The sequence below is a fragment of the Eleutherodactylus coqui genome, chromosome 1, assembly GCF_035609145.1.
Source record: "Eleutherodactylus coqui strain aEleCoq1 chromosome 1, aEleCoq1.hap1, whole genome shotgun sequence".
Lineage (NCBI taxonomy): Eukaryota > Metazoa > Chordata > Amphibia > Anura > Eleutherodactylidae > Eleutherodactylus > Eleutherodactylus coqui.
This window is the reverse complement of record NC_089837.1, coordinates 12,468,568-12,492,135: the sequence shown is the minus strand read 5'-3', so window position 1 is coordinate 12,492,135 and position 23,568 is coordinate 12,468,568. Positions and strand designations below refer to the sequence as shown.

The window sequence follows — 23,568 nt, the reverse complement described above, 5'->3', positions numbered from 1 at the left end:
TCTTTAAAAGTATTTTCCTTCTTTTAGTTGTTAAAGTTAGTAGCTGAGACACCAGATGTGGATCTGGTGATAACCTCGCTTTTAGGCATAGTGGTTCTTGTCTTAGTAGTCAGGGTGAGTTTGTCTCTTCCTCCTTATGTTTAAGCTATATGATTTTTTACTCTGTTCTGCAGTCTGCTCTCTGTGTGAATATGACTTCATGTTTGTCCTGGGCGTGGTGCTTCTTACGCTCAGGAAGAATGTGACATCTGCTTTCCACATTACTTTATGCTTTTTTTTTAGAATAATACTCTGTGTTCCTCCTTACACACCTGTCCTCTACCTTTAATACAGTCAACTACTCACCCCTGTTACAAATTCTCTCCTTTCTTTGCATCAGACTTAATTCTCTCCTGCTTCTCTTCAATTGCCTACAACCAAAACACACTCCCACTTGCACACCACCTTCCCCTTTTGCCTGTTAGGGCTCCTGAACAATTGCGGTTTTTTTTCTTGCGATATAGCTGCCCTTTTTTTCATGCAATATTGCTGCTTTTTTTTCACACAATTGTCAATGGGACTTTCTAATGTTAAAAACGGTTCGCAAGTTGGTGTGTTTCTAACATTAGAAAGTCCCACTGACAATCGTGTGAAAAAAGGCAGCTCTATCACGTGAAAAAAGGCAGCTCTATCATGTGAAAAAAGGCAGCCCTATCACATGAAAAAAAACGCCAGAGTGCAGGAGCAATTAGTCTCTCAAGATTCTGTCACGGTCAAAATGTAAATAAGTGGGGCAGCATAAATTAATGCAAGTAGTTGTAGATAGAAAAAATACTTTATTGTTCCATGGAGCGCATAAAAGGCAACGTTTCGGCCATTTCATTAGCCTTTATCAAGCCACATATCCTGCATGATCACGCAGGATATGTGAAGGAATGTCATGCATGCACTCACAAAAAATTTAACACAGCAGCACAGTGTGTCAGCTAAGGATAAACTGATCTCTCAAGATTTGGTCCACTAGAACTATGGTGTCCATTCTGGAGGCTTCTTGCTTTATACTAACTAGGATTTCGTGCTGTGCATTGGCATACTGAGGTATGTTCACTACTTCTCTTGGGACCCTGGTGAAGAATTGAGCTCATAAATTGTTGGCACCTGCCGCTTAACTGTAGACATCCTCAAGCAACTTGACAATAATGACTACTGTCTGATGCTTGAATTCAGTTCTCAGTAGTACAGTATTGTGAGCATCCCTTCCAAAGGCTTGTTATACAATTGATTAACACTTATAAGGCTAGCTACCCAGCCCATAAGCAAGATCTTAAGCTCATCAAATTTGGTCAGGTTGCTTAGAATTGCACCAACCGGTAAGACCCTTCCAGGCGTTCCACCACGAGTTGAACCTATGAATCTCTCTGTCTAAGATCGTATCCTACTAACTATGCCAGAAATATCGCAGTGGATCGTTGGTGACACAGTTGCCAGAGTATGATGCAGACATCAGTTTCACAAAAACATAAATTTTCATTACAACCTTTTAATGGTAAAGAAATATGGCTGGGATAGTCAATGAATAGTTACAAATGTCACGTAACTTTGTGTTCCACAGTTCTGACTATTGTTAGCTAGCAGCAGCAATTAGTATATATATTTAGCAGTTTATAGTTAGTGCTACAATATTGGTAATGCATGTCAACAAAAGAATATATGGTAAAGTAGTTTAACAGTAGGTGTTAACTCAACAATGGCTGCTTGCCACACACAGTCCAAAGAAAATGGAGAGTTTTCCTAAAGAGAGTCCATAATCAGAGATGAAGATGTTCAAGATTTCCCTAAAGTTTTTGACCCGTAAACAATGAAGTCTCACTCACTTTCCATAAATGAATGCTAAAATGTGTTACTGTATTTGGCTGCCAGGCCTGCGTAGCTTTCATTTGTCTGTCTGAGTGGGCACACTCAGCTTTTGCTAAAGCCTAACCTAGCTTACAACTTCCAAGTGAAATTATTTCTTGGCATCTGCTAACAATCCGTTATCTGTTCTGTGGAGTGATGGCAGTTTTAATCCCACTCTCTCTGTCATGGAGGTAACCTTTCTGTAGCGGTCGTCTCTTGGTCTGTCACACTGTAGCAACCTGCAGAATGACACCTTGCAAGTCTGCCCTTTAACAGCATTCTCTAAGTTCAACTAGTTCTCCTTCAGACAGCATTTCTGCACCTCAGCTGCTCCTATGCTGGTGGCCAGGGTGCTGCCTCCTCCCCATGCCAGTTTACCTATCTTGCTGGAGCCTTGTTGCCTGCTCTCCCTCACCACACTTCTCTTTACTTGTCTTGCCTTAAGGCGCAGAGGAGCTATTCTTCATACCCTTCCAGAATGTTTGAGTTTGTTCTGGAGGTGGTGGACAATACCGTCCTTGTGCTTCTCTATTACTTGGACAGTCTTTTGTCGGCAACATGCTAGTGGCATCACCACTTGATTTACATAGGGGGAGGACTCACTATTAGTGCTTCCAAGTGTGAATTTCACTAAATGCTTTGAGGTCTCAAAATGGGAGGTAAGACGTCACAGGGCAGCACGGGGAGCCATGGCACAGGTGGAGATATGCCGCTGTGACTTGTAGGTAGAGGCACAGCATTCCTACCCTTAATACTCCACAAGAGCTCATTTGTTCTCCTCTTGTCTGCTCCTCACAATATCATCCCCAATAATTCTCCTCTGCAACCCCCATTCTCTGAAATCCATTATCCTAAATGATCAGACTCTGCACAATCTTTGAATCCTTCAAAGGAAACCTGTACATCCACTTCTTCAGAAAAGTCAATAACCTGTATTAATGCTGTTGCCGCTGTGCTGCTATGTGGGCAACTTTTCCCCCTCCTACTGTCTCCTTTCCCTTCCCTTATTAACTGTAAGTCCTTGTGGGCAGGGTCCCTTTGACCTATGTACCAGTCTTTCGCATATTTAATCATGTTTAATGTTCATGTTTTTCTTTATGTACTGTAAACTGCTTTTCTTATATATTGCACCCAGGAATTAATGACAATTAAAAAATATACAAAAATAAGTTACTTTCTATGGTGCTTCTAAGGTAAAATGCTCACCTTCACAGATATGGAAAGATGCTTGAAGTGTCTGGAACATCAGTGGTCAAATGACAGAAGAGATGCCTGCATCCTGAGACCGATTGACTTCCTGTCCTACGGAGACCCTCTAGGGATTTCTCTTCTTGCTATTGCTGGACTGTTTTGTATCTTCACAGCTGTGATATTAGGAATATTTATCACATACAAAGAGACAGCGATTGTAAAAGCCAATAACCAGAACCTCAGCTTTATACTTCTCCTCTCCCTCATCTTAGCCTTCCTCTGCCCTCTGTTCTTCATAGGAGGTCCCACAAGGATCTCATGTCTCCTCCGACAAGGGACTTTTGGAATCATTTTTACAATTGCTGTTTCTGCAGTTTTGGCTAAAACAGTCACCGTGGTCTTGGCCTTTAGAGCCACCAAACCAGACAGGACACTGAGGAGATGGTTTGGGAGACATTTTTCCATATTTCTTCTGATTTTCTGCTCTTTCATTGAGGTTCTGATCTGTGTCTTCTGGTTGTCTTTCTCTCCACCATTCCCAGATTATAACACTGAGGTAGAGGTTGGGAAGATAATCTTACAATGTAACGAGGGCTCACTCATTGCTTTCTACATGGTCCTTGGCTACATGGGATTCCTGGCTGTGTTGAGCTTTATTATAGCATTTCTAGCCAGGAGGCTTCCAGACGTCTTCAATGAAGCTCAGTACATCACCTTCAGCATGTTGATCTTCTGCAGTGTGTGGATCTCCTTCATCCCTGCTTATCTCAGCACCAAGGGGAAATACATGGTGGCTGTAGAAGTATTTGCCATCTTAGCTTCCAGTGCTGGACTTCTGGGCTGTATCTTCATCCCTAAATGTTACATTATCCTTCTAAGACCAGAACTGAATATGAAGCAAAATTTAGTTATTCAAAAGAGAACCAAGAACCTGAAATAATACATCTAGAATTAAGCTACGCAGATTAATAGATCCTCCGATATGTTATTTATTTAAATCTATAACTACAGCATTTCTAATAAGAAGGGAAATTGGATGGACAAAGAGAAGGAATAGAGAAACAAATATATTATGTGGTTTGGTGTATGTTGTATTACAGCCTCACATTTCCCACTTTAAGTAGTTCCTAGATACTAATATTGATGGCAATAGAATAGATAACACTTGTCTACAAAACAAAACTTTTTTTCTTTCACAGGAATATTTAATGCTGATACTAGTAGTTTTCCACCTCCTAAATTCAGATATGATAGTATTTTTCCATCAGGCAAGGTTTTTTTGTGACATACATGTCAAGTTATAAAAAATAAACTAGCTGATATACCCGGCTTCACCCAAGTTGATTTGGTACTGGTGTTCATCTGGTGTTCACACGGAAAATCTTATGAAGTCGTGGTTACTTTAGAGATACCGAGGAAAAACATATGTTCACCATTTTGCATAGTTCTCTGTGTTACCCAGGAAACAACACGGGAGGTAACCATGCAACGTTTCCTTTATATAAAATGACATCAGGAAGTGAGAGAATTAGATTCCATACGTAAAATTTGGATGCTAAATCTTTTGCACTTAGAATTGAATATTCGATTTGGGACCCATTAACTTTTCCTATTTATGACATATTCAATGCTTATGGCAAATTTCATGTTTCTACGACAACGGGAAGTGAGAGAATTAGATTCCGTACGTAAAATTTGGATGCTAAATCTATTGTACTTAGAATTGAATAATCGAGTTGGGACCCATAAACTTTTCATATTTATGACACAATCAATGTCCGTGCCAAATTTCAAGTTTCTATTACACCAAGAAGTGAGAGAATTAGATTTAGTACGTAAAATGTGGACGCTAATTCTTTTGCGCTTAGAATTGAACAATCGAGTTGGGACGCATTAACTTTTCCTATTTATGACATAATCAATGCTCATGCCAAATTTCAAGTTTCTCTGACATCGGGAAGTGAGAGAATTAGATTCCGTACGTAAAATTTGGATGCTAATTCTTTTGCACTTAGAATTGAATTATCGAGTTGTGACCCATTAACTTTTCCTATGCATGACATAATTATCAATGCCCGTGCTAAATTTCAAGTAAGAAAATTAGATTACGTACGTAAAATTTGGACGCTAATTCTTTTGCGCATAGAATTGAATAATCGAGTTGGGACCCATTAATTTTTCCAATATATGACACAATCAATGCCCGAGCCAAATTTCCCGTTTCTATGACACCTGGAAGTGAAAGAATTAGATTACGTACGTAAAATTTGGATGCTAATTCTTTTGCGCTTAGAATTGAATAATCGAGTTAGGACGTATTAACTTTTCTTATTTATGACATTATCAATGCTCATGCCAAATTTCATGTTTCTACGACATCGGGAAGTGAGAGAACTAAATCCCGTATGTAAAATTTGGACGCTAATTTTTTGGCGCTAGAATTGAATAGTCGAGTTGGGACCCATTAGCTTTTACTATTTATGACATAATCAATGCTCGTGCCAAATTTCACGTTTCTATGACACCGGAATGTGAGAAAATTACATTCCGCACGTAAAATTTGGACACTAATTCTTTTGCGTATAGAATTGAATAATCAAGTTGGGACCCATTAGTTTTTCCTATTTATGACATAATCAATGCTCGTTTAAAATTTCAAGCTTCTATGACACCGGAAAGTGAGAAAGTTAGATTACGTACGTAAAATTTGAACGCTTGTTCTTTTGTGCATAGAATTGAATAATCGAGTTGGGACCCATTAACTTTTCCAATATATGAAACAATCAATGCCCGTGCTAAATTTCACGTTTCTATGACACCTGGAAGTGAGAGAATTAGATTCCATACGTAAAATTTGGATGCTAATTCTTTTGCACTTAGAATTGAATAATTGAGTCGGGACCTTTTAACTTTTCCTTTTTATGACATAATCAATGCTCATGCCAAATTTCATGTCTCTACGACATCGGGAAGTGAGAGGATTAGATCCCGTACGTAAAATTTGGACGCTGTTTTTTTGGCGCTAGAATTGAATTGGTACCCATTACGTTTCCGTATTTATGACATAATCAATGCATTTGCCTAATTTCCTGTTTCTACGACATCGGGAAGTTGGAGAATTAAATTCTCTATGCAAAATTTGGACGCTAATTCTTTTGCGCTAAGAATTGAATAGTCGACTTGGGACCTATTAGCGTTTCCTATTTATGACATAATCAATGCTCGTGCCAAATGTCACGTTTCTATGACACCGGAAAGTGAGAAAATTACATTCTGTACGTAAAATTTGGACGCTAATTCTTTTGCACATAGAATTGAATAATCGAGTTGGGACCCATTAGCTTTTCCTATTTATGACATAATCAATGCTCGTTCCAAATTTCGAGTTTCTATGACACCGGGAAGTGAGAGAATTAGATTCCGTATGTAAAATTTGGACGCTAATTCTTTGTGTTACCCAGAAAACACCACGTGGAGGCAACCATGCGACGTTTCCTTTATATAAAATGACATCAGGAAGTGAGAGAATTAAATTCCATACGTAAAATGTGGACGCTAATTCTTTTACGCTTAGAATTGAACAATCGAGGTGGGACCCATTAACTTTTCCTATTTATGACATAATCAATGCTCGTGCCAAATTTCATGTTTCTATGACACCGGAAAGTGAGAAAATTACATTCCGTACGTAAAATTTAGACGCTAATTCTTTTGCGCTAGAATTGAATATTTGAGTTGGGACCCATTAACTTTTCCTATTTATGACATAATCAATGCTCGTGCCAAATTTCACGTTTCTATGAGACCGGAAAGTGAGAAAATTACATTCCGCACGTAAAATTTGGACGCTGATTCTTTTGGGCATAGAATTGAATAATCGAGTTGGGACCCATGAGCTTTTCCTATTTATGACATAATCAATGCCCGTGCCAAATTTCACGTTTCTATGTGAGAAAATTACATTCCGTACGTAAAATTTGGACGCTAATTCTTTTGCGCATAGAATTGAATAATCGAGTTGGGACCCATTAGCTTTTCCTATTTATGACATAATCAATGCCCGTGCCAAATTTCACGTTTCTATGACACTGGAAAGTGAAAGAATTAGATTCCGTACGTAAAATTTGGACGCTAATTCTTTTGCACATAGAATTGAATAGTCGAGTTGGGACCCATTAACTTTTCCTATTTATCACATATCCAATGCCCGTGCCAAGTTTTTAGTTTCTATGACATTGGGAAGTGAGAGATTTAGATTATGTACGTTAAATTTCAACGCCAATTCCTTTGCGCTAGAATTGAATAATCGAGTTGGGACCCAAATACTTTTCCTATTTTGGAGATAATCTATGCTCGTGCCAAAATTCATGTTTCTACGACATCGGGAAGTTGGAGAACTTTTGGCGAGTCAGTCAGTCAGTGAGTCAGTCAGTCAGTCAGTCAGTCAGTGAGTCAGTGAGTCAGTGAGTGAGTCAGTCAGTCAGTCAGTCAGTGAGTCAGTGAGTGCTTTCGTCTTTATATATATAGATTCAATGCCCGTGCCAAATTTAAAGTTTCTATGACACCGCGAAGTGAGAGATTTAGATTATGTACGTAAAAATTTGGCGCCAATTCTTTTGCGCTAAAATTGAATAATCGAGTTGGGACCCAATTACTTTTCCTATTTTAGAGATAATCTATGCTTGTGCCAAATTTCATGTTTCTACAACATCGGCAAGTTGGAGAACTTTTGGCGAGTCAGTGAGTCAGTCAGTCAGTCAGTCAGGGCTTTCGTCTTTATATATATAGATATTTATGTAAGTCAACATTATATGAAATAAAGTTTGCCTAGAAATACGCTTTTGATGATGATTGATGGTATTATTTTGCCTCTGGAATGTCTCTCTTCATAGTCTAGCAATAGTTAGCCAGCATACTAGGACTCGGCTCACATTGGCACCTCTGTTGCAGCGTAGAAATCGGCTGATGAATACCCTCGCCGTGTCGGTCACTGACAGCCCCAATAATTTCTGGGAAGATGTCCAGGTAGGTGTCCAAAAGTGAAGTTTAAAGGACATATTGCATCCCATAGTTTAGTGTGATTACACAAGATCACTCACTATATCACAACAGTTTTTCTGATTTATGATTTCCAAGTAAAGAAGAGGGAACATTTTTTGAATGAAAACCAGGCGGCTTTTTGCAATGGATTTAACAGTTGCTTAAATTTTTCATCATCCATCACTGGTCTTATTTGTGGCCCTATAAAAATTCCTTCTTCCTTCTGCATAACCAAACTTTGGGAAATTTAGATTTCAAATGAACAAAAGCTGCAGAATTGTTATCAATTGTTTTTACAAATTATTTTATTCAGTCCCAGTTTTATATGCAGTGGAGGCAAATATACTTTTCTTCAGGACTCACTTTAGATACATTTGACACTTTTTTTGTCCATGAATAAGTGATGCGTGTTTAGGCCATTGTTTTCGTGTATAGTAATACCTCCTATCACTGCTGTCCCATTCACATATGAAACAGCAGCATTTAGTGTACCTGAGTTGCATTCGAAGCAAAGCAATGACCTTCAAATCCCCCCAGATATCCTATTTATATTTTTCATACTAGATTTTTTTAACAGTTTCATCATTGCATGTCTCTTTCATATCAGCAGCGTGCGCTACAGATATTGATCACATACTGAAAAGGACACTAAATATTAAGGTTATTCATCCAATGGTAAACCATAAAGAACACCTAAATGTAAAAGAAAAAATAGTTGTGGCACACAGGCAGATAGGCACACAGGCAGACAGGCACACAGACAGACAGGCACAGACTTGCTACTAATTCTCCAACTTCCCGATGTCGTATAAACATGAAATTTGGCACAAGCATAGATTATTTCCAAAATAGGAAAAATAAAGGGGTCCCAACTCAATTATTCAATTCTAAGCACAAAAGAATTAGCGTCCAAATTTTATGTATGGAATCTAATTCTCTCATTTCCTGATGTCAAAGCAACATGAGATTTGGTAGGGGCTTTGATTATGTCATAAATAGGAAAAGTTAGTGGGTCCCAATTCGATTATTCAATTGTAAGCGCAAAAGAATAAGCGTCCAAATTTTACGTACGTAATCTAATTCTCTCACTTTCCAATGTCAAACAAATTTGAAATTTGGCACAAGCATTGATTATGTCATAAATAGGAAAAGTTAATGGGTCCCAACTCGATTATTCAATTCTAGCAAAAAAGAATTAGCGTCCAAATTTTACGTACGTAATCTAATTCTCTCACTTCCCAATGTAATATGGCACGAGCATTGATTATGTCGTAAATAGGAAAAGTTAATGGGTCCCAACTCGATTATTCAATTGTAAGCGCAAAAGAATAAGCGTCCAAATTTTACGTACGTAATCTAATTCTCTCACTTTCCAATGTCAAACAAATTTGAAATTTGGCACAAGCATTGATTATGTCATAAATAGGAAAAGTTAATGGGTCCCAACTCGATTATTCAATTCTAGCAAAAAAGAATTAGCATCCAAATTTTACGTACGTAAGCTATTTCTCTCACTTGAAATTTGGCACGAGCATTGATTATGTCATAAATAGGAAAATCTAATGGGTCCCAACTCGATTATTCAATTCTATGCGCAAAAGAATTAGCGTCCAAATTTTACGTACGTAATCTAATTCTCTCACTTCCTGATGTCATTTTATATAAAGGAAACGTCACATGGTTACCTCCACGTGGTGTTTCCTGGGTAACGCAAAGAACCATGCAAAATGGTGAACATATGTTTTTCCTCAGTATCTCTAAAGTAACCACGACTTCATAAGATTTTCCGTGTGAACACCAGATAAACACCAGTACCAAATTAATTGGGGTGAAACCGGGTATAATCAGCCAGTAAAGAATACAGCTGTCTGCTTTCCAAAGAAATCAGCTCCGTGCAAAAGTGCAACAGCATGGCAAACAACTGATCAGCAGTGATCCCAGGTGACAAACCCCCAACAATCTACGACTGATGACTTATCCTAAGGATAGGCCATCACTAGTTTAAAACTGGATGACCCCTTTAAATAGGACCAAACTGTTGAAAGGAAATGTGTCCTATGGAAACAACATCATATGCCCAAAGAACAGGCCAAGGAGCTCACCTGAGTGCTGTGATTCCATCAAACAGCTGATTGGCAGGAGTGCTCTAGGTCAGACACATGAATATCTCATATTGATGACCCATCCCGAGAATAAGTTACATCCAGAAATACTCAAATATGCACTTCATGTCTTTCTTTTTTAAGGGTAGTATTACAAAGTAATATCTTTGATTATCTGACTCCACTATGTCTGTCTTCACCTACTTACTTCTACTTCCAAGTGTATTTCCTCCATATGTACCTTGGCCCTAAATCTTGCCATTATGTTTCAAGGCCGAGTAGCTATGCATGAAAGGGAGGGCCAATAATGTGATGTGGTATGGTAGCCAAGTCATGTGGCCACCACCTAGTTCCAGAGTGTCAGGGAACTATTATTGCACTCCTCAAGGCATGGAACATGGCAAAGAGCTGAAAAATATGATGGTAAATGTTTCCTCCCACAATTTGAGATGGTCATAGCAGCCCAGTTGGCAAAATTTAGGACTGACATAGTAGCATAGTATGTTAAGCCAAAAAAAGATGTATTTCGATCCAGCTCAGTTTATCTACCCACCCTATGTTGATCCAGAGAAAGTAAAAAAAAAAAAAAACAATCAGCTTGAAGGCATTTATTCCCATTTAAGGAAAAGACTCAAGACTCAAATCTACCAATCAGAATAATCCTTGGATTACCGACCTTTCTGAAGTAATTAATGACATATAACTAGAGATGAGCGAGCACCAAAATGCTCGGGTGCTCATTACTCGGAACGAAATTTTCGCAATGCTCGAGGGTTCGTTTCAAGTAACGAACCCCATTGAAGTCAATGGGCGACCCGAGCATTTTTGTATATCGCCGATGCTCGCTAAGGTTTTCGTTTGTGAAAATCTGGGCAATTCTACAAAGTGATGGGAACGACACAGCAACGGATAGGGCAGGCGAGGGGCTACATGGTGGGCTGCATCTCAAGTTCCCAGGTCCCACTATTAAGCCACAATAGCGGCAAGAGTGCCCCCCCCGCACTGTCAGCGTAGAGATCGTTCTCCTCTGCCATAGCTGTAACAGCTGTGGCAGAGAAGAACGATGTTTGCCCATTGAATTCAATGGAGCCGGCAATACAGCAGGTTCCACTGAAAGCAATGGGCTGCCGGCGATCGCAGGATGAATTGTCGGGAAGGGGTTAAATATATAACCCCTTCCCTGCAATTCATCCAGAAGTGTGTTACAATAAAAATATATACCGGCGTATAAGGCGACGGGGCGTATAAGACGACCCCCCAACTGTCACCTTATACGCCGGCAATACAGTGGAGCAAGGAATAAAAATCATTACTTACTTCTTCTGACGTTCTGCGGCGCTCCTGCAGGCTGTTGCTCCCTCCTGGTCCATGGCAGAGTATTGCTTTCTGGACGCAGGGCTTGAAATCCCCGCCTCCAGAAACACAGCCAATCACAGCCATTCAATGGCATCATTGTTATTGGCTGTGATTGGCTGAAGGCACGTGTGTTTCTGGAGGCGGGGATTTAAAGCCCTTCGTAGAGAAATCAATGCTCTGCCGGGAACCAGGAGGGAGCAACAGCCCGCAGGAGCACCGCAGAACACCAGGAGGGAGTGACAGCCTGCAGGAGCGCCGCAGAACGTCAGAAGAAGTAAGTAATGATTTTTATTCTTTGCTCCACTGTATTGCCGGCGTATAAGGTGACAGTTGGGGGGTCGTCTTATATGCCCCGTCGCCTTATACGCCGGTATATATTTTTTATTGTAACACATTTCTGGATGAATTGCAGGGAAGGGGTTATATATTTAACCCCTTCCCGACAATTCATCCTGCGATCGCCGGCAGCCCATTGCTTTCAGTGGAACCTGCTGTATTGCTGGCTCCATTGAATTCAATGGGCAAACATCGTTCTTCTCTACCACAGCTGTTACAGCTGTGGCAGAAAAGAAGGATTTGTCTTCTATATGTTCTCAATGGGGTCGGCGCTGCTGCCGCCGGCCCCATTGAGCGCATATAGAGAAGATTTATGGCCTTAAGAAGGACCTTGGGGTTCTTGAAACCTAAAATACTCCTAACACTCTCCCTATAGCAGCTCCAACACGATACCACTTTCCCTGAACTAATGTCAGAATGCATCTGTGGCGAGCCGCGGGAGGGGCAGATTTCAATACTCGGGTGACACCTAATCTCACCAGCCACTCACTGCAGGGGGGTGGTATAGGGCTTGAACGTTGCAGGGGGAAGTTGTAATGCCTTCCCTGTCTCTCTATTGGCCAGAAAAGCGCGCAAATTTGTCAGGGAAGAAAATGAAAGTAACCCGAACACTGCGTGGTACTCGTTACGAGTAACGAGCATCTCGAACACCCTAATACTCGAACGAGTATCAAGCTCGGATGAGTATGCTCGCTCATCTCTACATATAACATGTAATATTGAACCTCTCAAGAGATCTGCCCAGGCCCCTCTTAAACTCTTTTAGTGAGTTTGCCATCACTACGTCTTCAGGCAGAGAATTCCATAGACTCACTGCTCCTACTAGACATAAGGGATGCCCCCTTGTTACAGTTACAGTCACAGTCCTGGGTATAAATAGACCATGGGAGAGATCTCTCTAGTTAATTTCTAAACTAAACAATCCCAATTTTGATAACCTCTCTGTGTGTTGTAGCCCACCAGTTCCATTTACTACTTCAGTCACTGCCTTTGAGCCCACTAAATCTCTGATATGTCCTTCTTGAGTATCGGTGCCTAAAATTGCACACAATATTTCATGAGTGGTCTGACCAGTGACTTTTAAAGAGGAAGAACAATGTTCCCATTATGTGCTCCTAGACCTTTTTTGATCCTATTTGTTTTGGCGTCAGTTGTCTGACACTGGTTAAGTTTACAGTTAACTAAAATCCCTAAGTTCTTTTCCATGTGAGTTTTACCCAGTGTTTTCCCATTTAGTGTGGTGACATGTATTTCCCTGCGCATGTGCAGAACCTTACTGTGCCATTCTGACATGGTCAGGCAAGCAAGGGGTTGTTAGATAGAGAGGACAATACAGTACAGAGGATTTAGCAGAGAAGTAGTTGAGAAAAACCCAGGGGTCAGGATAAAAGAATCAAGTTCCACAAAAGATTTGTTGATGACATTTAGAGATGAGTGAGCACCAAAATGCTCGGGTGCTTGTTGCTCGAGTCGAGCTTTTTTGAATGCTCTAGAGCTCGTTTTGAGTAACAAACCCCATTGAAGTCAATAGGAGGCTCGAGCATTTTTCCGGTAGCCCATGCTCCGCATAGGGGAGGTTGTGTGAATCACCTGAAAACATCAGAAATTGATGGAAACACCACAGAAATGGATAGGGAACCGCAGGGGCAGCATGCATGGATGCATCTGAGGCTCCCAGGTCGCACTATTAAGCCAAATTGTGGGCAAAAGCCTGGTGGTCACCCCCCTAACAATTTACTTGAGACAGACCATAAGCAACATGGCACACGTGCTGGCACATCTTAGCTAAGCACCACACTAGGTGCAATGAAGGACAATCACCACCTGCGGGGGACACCACTGCCTCTTCTCCTGGCTTACATACTGGCATTGCTGTCCAATTCCCCCAAGAACGCAGGCACGAGTCTGCATCCACAGTGCACACAAAATTTTCCATGCGCATTTTCCAACTGCCCTCATGCCACACGCTCTCTTGATAGCTACACCACCCTCATGTCTATTTATAAGTGCATCTGCGATGAGGAGGAACCAGAGGCACACACTGCAGAGGGTTGGCAGGGCTAGGCAGTGAACCTCTTTGAAAGAGTGGGCAATAGCCCACAGTGCTGATGAGAATTGCTGATAAATTAACGACCGATCATTATTCCAATCCCATGCCACCTTCATCACAAAATTGTCAGAAGCCACAAACGTGGGCATAAAGGGGACTCAGGTGTGAGTACTTCTACACATCTCCACAATGCAGCAGCGCATGCTAACACCAAAGATTGGTTTGAACCTGGAGGTGTCGCAAAAGTAACAGGTATACAGTGACCCTGTGAAAGTCTCATAAAATCAGTTACGCATCCTATGAACGCTCCAATCCAGTATCTTGGATAACTGTGGTAACATGGTACACGAGAAATAATAAATGCCGACCAGCACTGACCCCCAGGGCTGTTTACCAGTGAGGGCATTATACATCAGCGGATATCTGAAAACAGGCAGTGTGCAGTGAGTTGACCTGTTATACAGCCTGGATGCTTGCGAAAGCCTAGTGTGGACTACTAGGCACAACAAACATGTGAACTGCTGTGAACAGCTCATTAATTCAGTTACATTTCTTTTGATTGGTCCAAACCAGTGTCTATGATAACTGTTGTAATATGAGAGCAAATACATGTCGACCACCGCTGATCCCCAGACCCCAAGCAGGAGGAGGAGGTGACATAATAAACCAGAGAAACTGTGGCCTCTGTGTGGGAAGCATGTGAGCAAGTGTGTAGGCGGACCCCAGTAACATTTCTGTAGCAAGAGTATAGGAGAACCCCAGTTACCTTTCAGGAGCAAGAGTATAGGCGAGCCCCTCAAACCTCTCAGTTGCAAGCGTATAGGCGGACCCTAGTAACATTTCAGTAGCAAGAGTATAGGCGGACGCCTGTAACATTTCTGTAGCAAGAGTATAGGCGAACACCTCAAACCATTCAGTAGCAAGATTATACGCGGATCCCCAGTAACATTTCTGTAGCAAGAGTATAGGTGGACCCCTCAAACCTTTCAGTAGCAAGATTAAAGGCGGATCCGCAGTAACATTTCAGTAGCAAGAGAATATGTGAAACTCTTAAACCTTTTAGTATCAAGATAATAGGTGTACCCCTGTTAAATTTTTGTAGCAAGAGTATGGGCGAGGCTCTCAAACCTTTCAGTAGCAAGTGTATAGGAGGAACCCAGTAACATTACTGTAGCAAGAGTTTAGGCAGACCCCAATAACATTTATGTAACAAGTGTATAGGCGGACCCCTGTAACATTTCTGAAGCAAGAGTATAAGCAGACCCCAGTAACCTTTCAGTAGCAAGTGTATAGACGGACCCCAGTAACATTTCACTAGCAAGTGTATAGGCGGACCCCAGTAACATTTCAGTAGCAAGAGTTTAGGCAGATCCCTCAAGCCTTTCACTAGCAAGTGTATAGGTGGACCCCAGTAACATTAATGAGGCAAGAGTATTGGCGAACCCCAGTAACATTAATGTGGCAAGAGTATAGGTGGACCCCAGTAACATTTATGTAGCAAGAGTATAGGCAGACCCCAGTAACCTTTCAGTAGCAAATGTATAGGCGAAACCCTGTAACATTTCTGTAGCAGGAGTATAGGCGGACCTCTCAAACCTTTCAGTAGCAAGAGTATAGGCAGACCCCAGTAACCTTTCTGTAGCAAGAGTATAGGCGGACCCCAGTAACATTTCAGTAGCAAGAGAACAGGCGGACACCTGTAACATTTATGTAGCAAGAGTATAGGCGAACCCCTCAAACCTTTCAGTGGCAAGTGTGTAGGCGGACCCCAGTAACATTTCTGTAGCAAGAGTATTGGCAGAACCCTGTAATATTTCAGTAGCAAGAGTATAAGCGAACCCCTCAAAACTTTAAGTAACAAGTGTATAGGCGGACCTCAGTAACATTTTTGTAACAAGAGTATAGGAGAACCCCAGTAACCTTTCAGGAGCAGGAGTATAGGCGAACCCCTCAAACCTCTCAGTGGCAAGCGTATATGCGGACCCCAGTAACATTTCAGTAGCAAGAGTATAGGCAGACGTCTGTAACATTTCAGTAGCAAGAGTATAGGCGGACGCCTGTAACATTTCTGTAGCAAGAGTATAGGCGAACCCCTCAAACTTTCAGTAGCAAGTGTATAGTCGTACCCCTCTTACATTTTTGTAGCAAGAGTGTGGGCGAACCTCTCAAACCTTTCAGTAGCAAGAGTATAGGAGAACCCTAGTAACATTTCTGTAGCAAGAGTATAGGCGGGCCCCTCAAATCTTTCAGTAGCAAGTGTATAGGCGGACGCCAGTAACATTTATGTAGCAAGAGTGAAGACAAAGCCCTCAAACCTTTCAGTAGCAAGAGTATAAGCGGACCCCTGTAACATTTCTGTAGCAGTAGTATAGGCGAACCAATCAAACCTTTCAGTAGCAAGATTATAGGCGGATCCCCAGTAACATTTCTGTAGCAAGAGTATAGGCGGACCCCTGTAACATTTCAGTAGCAAGAGAATAGGTGAAACTCTTAAACCTTTTAGTATCAAGATAATAGGTGTACCCCTGTTAAATTTTTGTAGCAAGAGTATGGGCGAGCCTCTCAAACCTTTCAGTAGCAAGTGTATAGGAGGAACCCAGTAACATTACTGTAGCAAGAGTTTAGGCAGACCCCAATAACATTTATGTAACAAGTGTATAGGCGGACCCCTGTAACATTTCTGTAGCAAGAGTATAAGCAGACCCCAGTAACCTTTCAGTAGCAAGTGTATAGACGGACCCCAGTAACATTTCACTAGCAAGTGTATAGGCGGACCCCAGTAACATTTCAGTAGCAAGAGTTTAGGCAGATCCCTCAAGCCTTTCACTAGCAAGTGTATAGGTGGACCCCAGTAACATTAATGAGGCAAGAGTATAGGTGGACCCCAGTAACATTAATGAGGCAAGAGTATAGGTGGACCCCAGTAACATTTATGTAGCAAGAGTATAGGCAGACCCCAGTAACCTTTCAGTAGCAGGTGTATAGGTGGAACCCTGTAACATTTCTGTAGCAGGAGTATAGGCAGACCTCTCAAACCTTTCAGTAGCAAGAGTATAGGCAGACCCCAGTAACCTTTCTGTAACAAGAGTATAGGCGGACCCCAGTAACATTAATGTGGCAAGAGTATAGGTGGACCCCAGTAACATTTAAGTAGCAAGAGTATAGGCAGACCCCAGTAACCTTTCAGTAGAAAGTGTATAGGCGGAATCCTGTAACATTTCTGTAGCAGGAGTATAGGCGGACCTTTCAAACCTTTCAGTAGCAAGAGTATAGGCAGACCCCAATAACCTTTTTGTAGCAACTGTATTGGCGAACCCCAGTAACATTAATGTGGCAAGAGTATAGGTGGACCCCAGTAACATTTATGTAGCAAGAGTATAGGCAGACCCCAGTAACCTTTCAGTAGCAAATGTATAGGCGAAACCCTGTAACATTTCTGTAGCAGGAGTATAGGCGGACCTCTCAAACCTTTCAGTAGCAAGAGTATAGGCAGACCCCAGTAACCTTTCTGTAGCAAGAGTATAGGCGGACCCCAGTAACATTTCAGTAGCAAGAGAACAGGCGGACACCTGTAACATTTATGTAGCAAGAGTATAGGCGAACCCCTCAAACCTTTCAGTGGCAAGTGTGTAGGCAGACCCCAGTAACATTTCTGTAGCAAGAGTATTGGCAGAACCCTGTAATATTTCAGTAGCAAGAGTATAAGCGAACCCCTAAAAACTTTAAGTAGCAAGTGTATAGGCGGACCTCAGTAACATTTCTGTAACAAGAGTATAGGAGAACCCCAGTAACCTTTCAGGAGCAAGAGTATAGGCGAACCCCTCACACCTCTCAGTGGCAAGCGTATATGCGGACCCCAGTAACATTTCAGTAGCAAGAGTATAGGCGGACGCCTGTAACATTTCTGTAGCAAGAGTATAGGCGAACCCCTCAAACTTTCAGTAGCAAGTGTATAGTCGTACCCCTCTTACATTTTTGTAGCAAGAGTGTGGGTGAACCTCTCAAACCTTTCAGTAGCCAAGTGTATAGGCGGACCCCAGTAACATTTCAGTAGCAAGAGTATGGGCAAACGCCCTTAAACTTTTTAGTAGCAAGAGCATAGGCAGACCCCAGTAACATTTCTGTAGCAAGAGTATAGGCGAACCCCTGAAATCTTTCAGTAGCAAGTGTGTAGGCGAACCCCAGTGACATTTCTGTAGGAAAAGTATAGGCAGACCCCAGTAACATTTGTGTAGCAAGAGTATAGGCGGACCCCAGTAACATTTCTGAAGCAAGAGTATAAGCGAATCCCTGAAACATTGGTGTACCAAGAGTGTAGGCGAAGGCCGGAAAAATTGGTGTACCAAGAGTACAAATGCACCCCTGAAAAATTGCTCAACCGCGAGGTCAGGTGAAACCTATTAACATTTTTTAAAGATACAGCTCGCTGTTGCTTAATTAGTAACAGAGCCTGGAGGCAGCCCTGTGAACAAATTGGTTTCTGTTGAAGTATCAATACTTTTGAAAATTGTAAAAAACTTTTAAACAGAGCCTTTTGGAGCGCAGAAAAATTGGCAGTTCAGCTTGATGACATGCTGTTATAGGAGGAGGAATAGGAGTAATAATATCCGAGAGTGATTGACAAAGCTAATTCACCCTTTTTTGTGGTAATAGTGGATGTTTTTTTCTCCTGTTGCAGCGAAAAGAATCATGCAGCTTTGACACCCAATAGTTGTATGGAGCAGAGGCATCACGGAGGACGGTGGTATGATCGGCTATGTACTCCCTCATCATCTTTTTACAGTGCTCCCTCTGACTCCGCCTTTACTGGGCAGAGGTGACACAGTCTTGCTGGGGAGGCATAAAGCTGGCAAAGGCTTTGAAGAGTGTTCCCCTGCCTGCGCTGGACATGCTACCTAATCCCCGCGCCTCCCCTGCTACTTGGCCCTCGGAACTGCGTTTCTTGCCACTAACGCTGTCAGATGAGAACTTTAGCATCAGTTTTTCCACCAGGGCAATATGGTGTTGCATCACCCTCGTACCTCTTTCCTCTTCTGGAATGAGAGTGGAAAGATATTCCTTGTACCGTGGGTCGAGTAGGGTGTATACCCAATAATCCGTATTGACCAGAATGTGTCTAACTTGAGGGTCACAGGAAAGGCAGCCTAACAAAGTCAGCTATGCATGCCAGGGTCCCAGTACGCAACACATCGCTGTCCTCACTAGGAAGAAGACTTTCAGGATCCTTCTCCTCTACAGCCCATACACGCTGAACAGATGAGAGGCAAGCAGCATGGGTACCCTCTGCAGTGTGCCCAGCTGTCTCATCCCCCTCCTCCTCCTCCTCCCTGTCCCCCTCCTCCAAAACGCGCTGAGAAACAGACATGAGGGTGGTCTGGCTATCAAGCGACATACTGTAATCCCCCGTCTCCTGTTCCAACCGCAATGTGTCAGCCTTTATGCTTTGCAGCGATTTTCTCAGCAGGCAAAGCAGCGGGATGGTAACGCTAATGATTGCCGCATCGCTCACACCATCTGGGTAGACTCCTCAAAGTTCCCGAGGACCTGGCAGATATCTGCCATCCATGCCCACACCTCAGTAAAGAATTGCGAAGGCTGACTACCACTCCGCCGCTGATGTTGCAGCTGGTATTCCACTATTGCTCTACGCTGCTCGTACAGCCTGGCCAACATGTGCAGTGTAGAATTCCAGCGTGTGGGCATGTCACACAGCAGTCAGTTCTCTGGCAGCTTAAACCGACATTGCGGAAATGTGCGTAGACGCAGCGCACCTTGCCGAGCATGTCAGACAAGTTTGGGTAGTTTTTCAGAAACCACTGAACCACCAGATTGAAGACATGGGCCAGGCATGCCACGTGTGTGAGGATGTCGAGCTGCAGAGCCGCCACCAGGTTATGGCCGTTGTCACACACGACCATGCTCGTTTGGAGGCTCAGCGGCGAAAGCCAGCGGTCGGTCTGCTCTGTCAGACTCTGCAACAGCTCGGGGCCGTGTGCCTCTTATCACCTAAGCTGATTAATTGCAGCATGGCTTGCTGACGCTTGTCCACCGCTGTGCTGCCACAGAGCACGCTACGGACTGCTGACGACATGCTCACACTTCTTAATTGAGAGGTAGATGTGGCAGAGGAGTAGGAGGGGGAGGGTTTGGAGGAGGTGGCATAAAACGCCACAAATACCAGCACCAAGGTAGGACTCGCTATTCTGGGTGTGGGTAGGACGTGATCGGTCCCAGGCTCTGACTTGGTCCCAGCCTCCACCAAGTTCACCCAACGTGCCGTCAGGGAGATATAGTGGCTCTGACCGCCAGTACTTGTCCACATGTCCGTAGTTAAGTGGACCTTCCCAGTAACCGCGTTGGTGAAAGCGCGATTTGATGTTGCGGGAGAAGTGCTGGTGTAAGGTTGGGACGGCACACTGGGAAAAATAGTGGCAACTGGGGACCGCTGCCGCCATCATGTTGCGGAAAGCCTCCGTTTCCACAAGCCTGTACGGCAGCATCTCCTGATTAATTTGGCAATGTACACGTTTAAAGCTTGTGCGTGCGGGTGGGTGGTGGCGTATTTGCGCTTTCCGCTCCAACGCTTGTGTTAGCGACAGCTGAACGCTGCACTGGGAGACCGGGAGGCGTTCGTGCCTGTGTCCTGGGAGGGGGATTGGATCTGTGTGGCAGGATGGGGCACAGGGGAAGAGGCAGTAGGGTGACCCCGAGGCTTTGAATGGCCTTCATCCCACCTTGTGGGGTGCTTGGCCATCATATACCTGCGCATGCTGGTGGTGGTGAGGTTGGTAGTGGTGGCTCCCCTGCTGATCTTGGTGTGACACAGTGTTCGTCGGTCATCCGCGCTCTCACTAAAAAACATCCACACCTTTGAACACCTAGTACTCTGCACGGGAGGCTTGCCGCGAGGGGGTGCTTTGGGAAACACTTGGGGGATTCTTTGCTCTGGCCCTGCCTCTACCCCTGGCCACTCCACTGTCTCTTCCAAGCTGTCCTGCTGCTGCACTTGCCTCCCCCTCTGAAGCCCTGTCCTCAGTAAGCTTAGCAAACCAGGTGGGGTCAGTCACCTCATCGTCCAGCTACTTTTCCTCCGAATCCTCTGTGCACTCCTCCCTTGGACTTACTGCCCTTACTACTACCTCACTGACAGACAACTGTGTCTCATCATCCTCATCCACAAAAAGCTCCTGAGACAGTTGTCGGAAGTCCCCAGCCTCATCACCCGGACTGCGGGAACTTTCCAAAGGTTGGGCATCGGTCATGACAAACTTCTCAGGTGAGAGAGGAACCAGTTTTTCCCACTCATGGCAGGGACCCGAGAACAGTTCCTGTGAGTCTGCCTGCTCAGAATATGTCATTTTCATGGAGTGAGGAGGCTGGGAGGAAGGAGGAGCAGCAGCCAGAGGATTCAGAGTTGCAGTCCCTAGGCCGGGAGTAGTGGAATGTGTAGAAGACTGGGTGGTCGATACATTGCTGGACGCATTTTCTGCCATCCACGACAGGAGCTGCTCACACTGCTCTGTTTGTAATAAAGGTCTACCACGCGGACCCGTAAATTGTGATATGAAGCTGGGGAGCCCAGAAACTTGCCTCTCTCCTAATCCTGCAGCAGCCGGCTGTGATTCACCACGCCCAGGAACTCGGCCTGTGCCCACACCCTCACTTGGACGTCCGCGTCCACATAATCGACCCTTACCCCTACTCCTCATCATGGCGGATTAAGAATAGAGCAGGGCCCAAATAAATTACCCCACTGTACAGCACTGACAACTATGGCTTAATTCACAGCACGCAGATATTTGTAGATAGCGGAGGCTCTATGCTGTGACTTGAAAGAATTAACCCGCTGTCTTGCGCTGATACCTAGGGGTAATTTACCGCTCGCAGAGACTTGTAGATAGTAAAGGCTGTGTGGAGTGGGAGAAGACTCTAAAGCCAGTGGATAGTACTGGTAACTGCGGCTATCTCAACCCCACCAAGGAAAGGGTATTGTGACACGCTCTGCACATCGGCAGAGCTAAAATACTTTGCAGTGGCCCAGGAAATATTACAGAACTGTTTAGCGGTGAGACCTCTGTCTAATGCACTGCAGACACAACGCAATAACTAAAGTCATTTGCAGTAGGCTAGGAAATATTACAGAGCAATTTCACTGTGAGAGCTGGTTGTGCGGCACTGCAGCCTGAGAACACTATTACTGAAGACTAGGAACAGGCCTAGCTGTGTCATACAAAAATTGATACACTACTACTCCCAGCCAGCCACAATTATAATGCACACGGTCAGATGTAGCCCAAAGAAGGTTCGTTGGGGTACTTGAAGACAGGATCCAACTCTAATACTTTCCCTATATAAGCAGCTCTTTCCCTAAACTCTGCATAATACACTGCAGACTGAGAACGCTATAGTTGAGATGGCCTGCACAGCCCGAGATGCCTAAAAAAAAGTTGGTGCACTACTGATCCCAGCCAGCCACAACAGTAATGCTCACTCTGAAGAGTGAGTAGGCCTAAGAAGGACCTTTGGGGTTCTTGAAGACAGGATCCTGCTCTAACACTTTCCCTATATCAGCAGCAGCACTTTCCCTAACTTCTGTCAGCATGCGTCTGAGCTGAGCATCGGGTAGGACCAATTTAAGTACTTGGCGGTTACTTGATCGGCCCAGCCACTCACTACTGTGGGGTGAGATAGGGCTGGCACGTCACAGCAGGAAGTGGTAATGCCTTCCCTGCATGTCTTTTGGCTAGAAAATGACGCTAAACATGCAAGGAAGGAAATGCAATTGACTCGAGTACCCCGTGGTGTTCGTCTTGAGTAACGAGCATCTCGAGTACCCTAATGCTCGAACAAGCATCAAGTGCGGACGAGTGTCCTCGCTCATTTCTAGTGCTAATAACTGCGGCAACTTCACCGCACCCAAGGAAAGGGTATTGTGCAAAGCTCTGCCCAGGGGCAGAAAGCTATATAGCCAGTGGATAGTGCTGATAACTGCGGATACTTCACCCAACACATAGAATGGCATCTGTAAAATGCTGTTCTGTAGTGGCCTAGGAAATATGTGCGTACTATTTAGCGATGAGATTGAGCTCTCTGCCTAAGGCACTGCACACATAGAATGGTGCATCTGCAATGATTGACCGCTCTTTCAGTGTCCCCTTTGCTGGTTCTATCTCTGCTCCACTTCCTCTCGCTGTCGGGGTACCCCAGGACTCGGTCCTTGGTCCCCTTCTCTTCTCTATCTATACTGCCCCAATTGGACAAACCATCCACAAATTTGGACTCCAATACCATCTCTACGCTGATGACACCCAACTATACACCTCCTCTCGTGAGATCTCTGGACCATTCCTCCAAAATATCACTGACTGTCTGTCCGTTGTCTCTAACACTATGTCCTCCCTTTTTCTCAAACTAAACCTCTCTAAAACTTACCTCCTTGTCTTTCCACCTTCTAACCGACCTCCCCTCAACATCTCCATTCCAGTGTCTGGCACCATCATAACCCCCAGACGGCATGCCCGATGCCTTGGGGTCACACTGGATTCTGACCTCTCCTTTGCCCCCCATATCCAATCTCTGGCCCAAACATGCCTCATGCACCTCAGAAATATTGCTAAA

At 43.7% G+C, this 23,568-nt stretch overlaps 1 protein-coding gene across 1 annotated transcript in view; it reads left to right on the top strand.

The window, feature by feature from the left end:
• LOC136612438 (vomeronasal type-2 receptor 26-like) overlaps nt 1-4,006 on the top strand; it is a 95,494-nt gene extending 91,488 nt beyond the window's left edge. The window contains exon 5 of the mRNA XM_066593206.1: nt 3,090-4,006. Coding sequence (XP_066449303.1) covers nt 3,090-4,006 — 917 coding nt within the window. The remainder of the gene's footprint in view (nt 1-3,089) is intronic.
• Nucleotides 4,007-23,568: the final 19,562 nt, after the last annotated feature.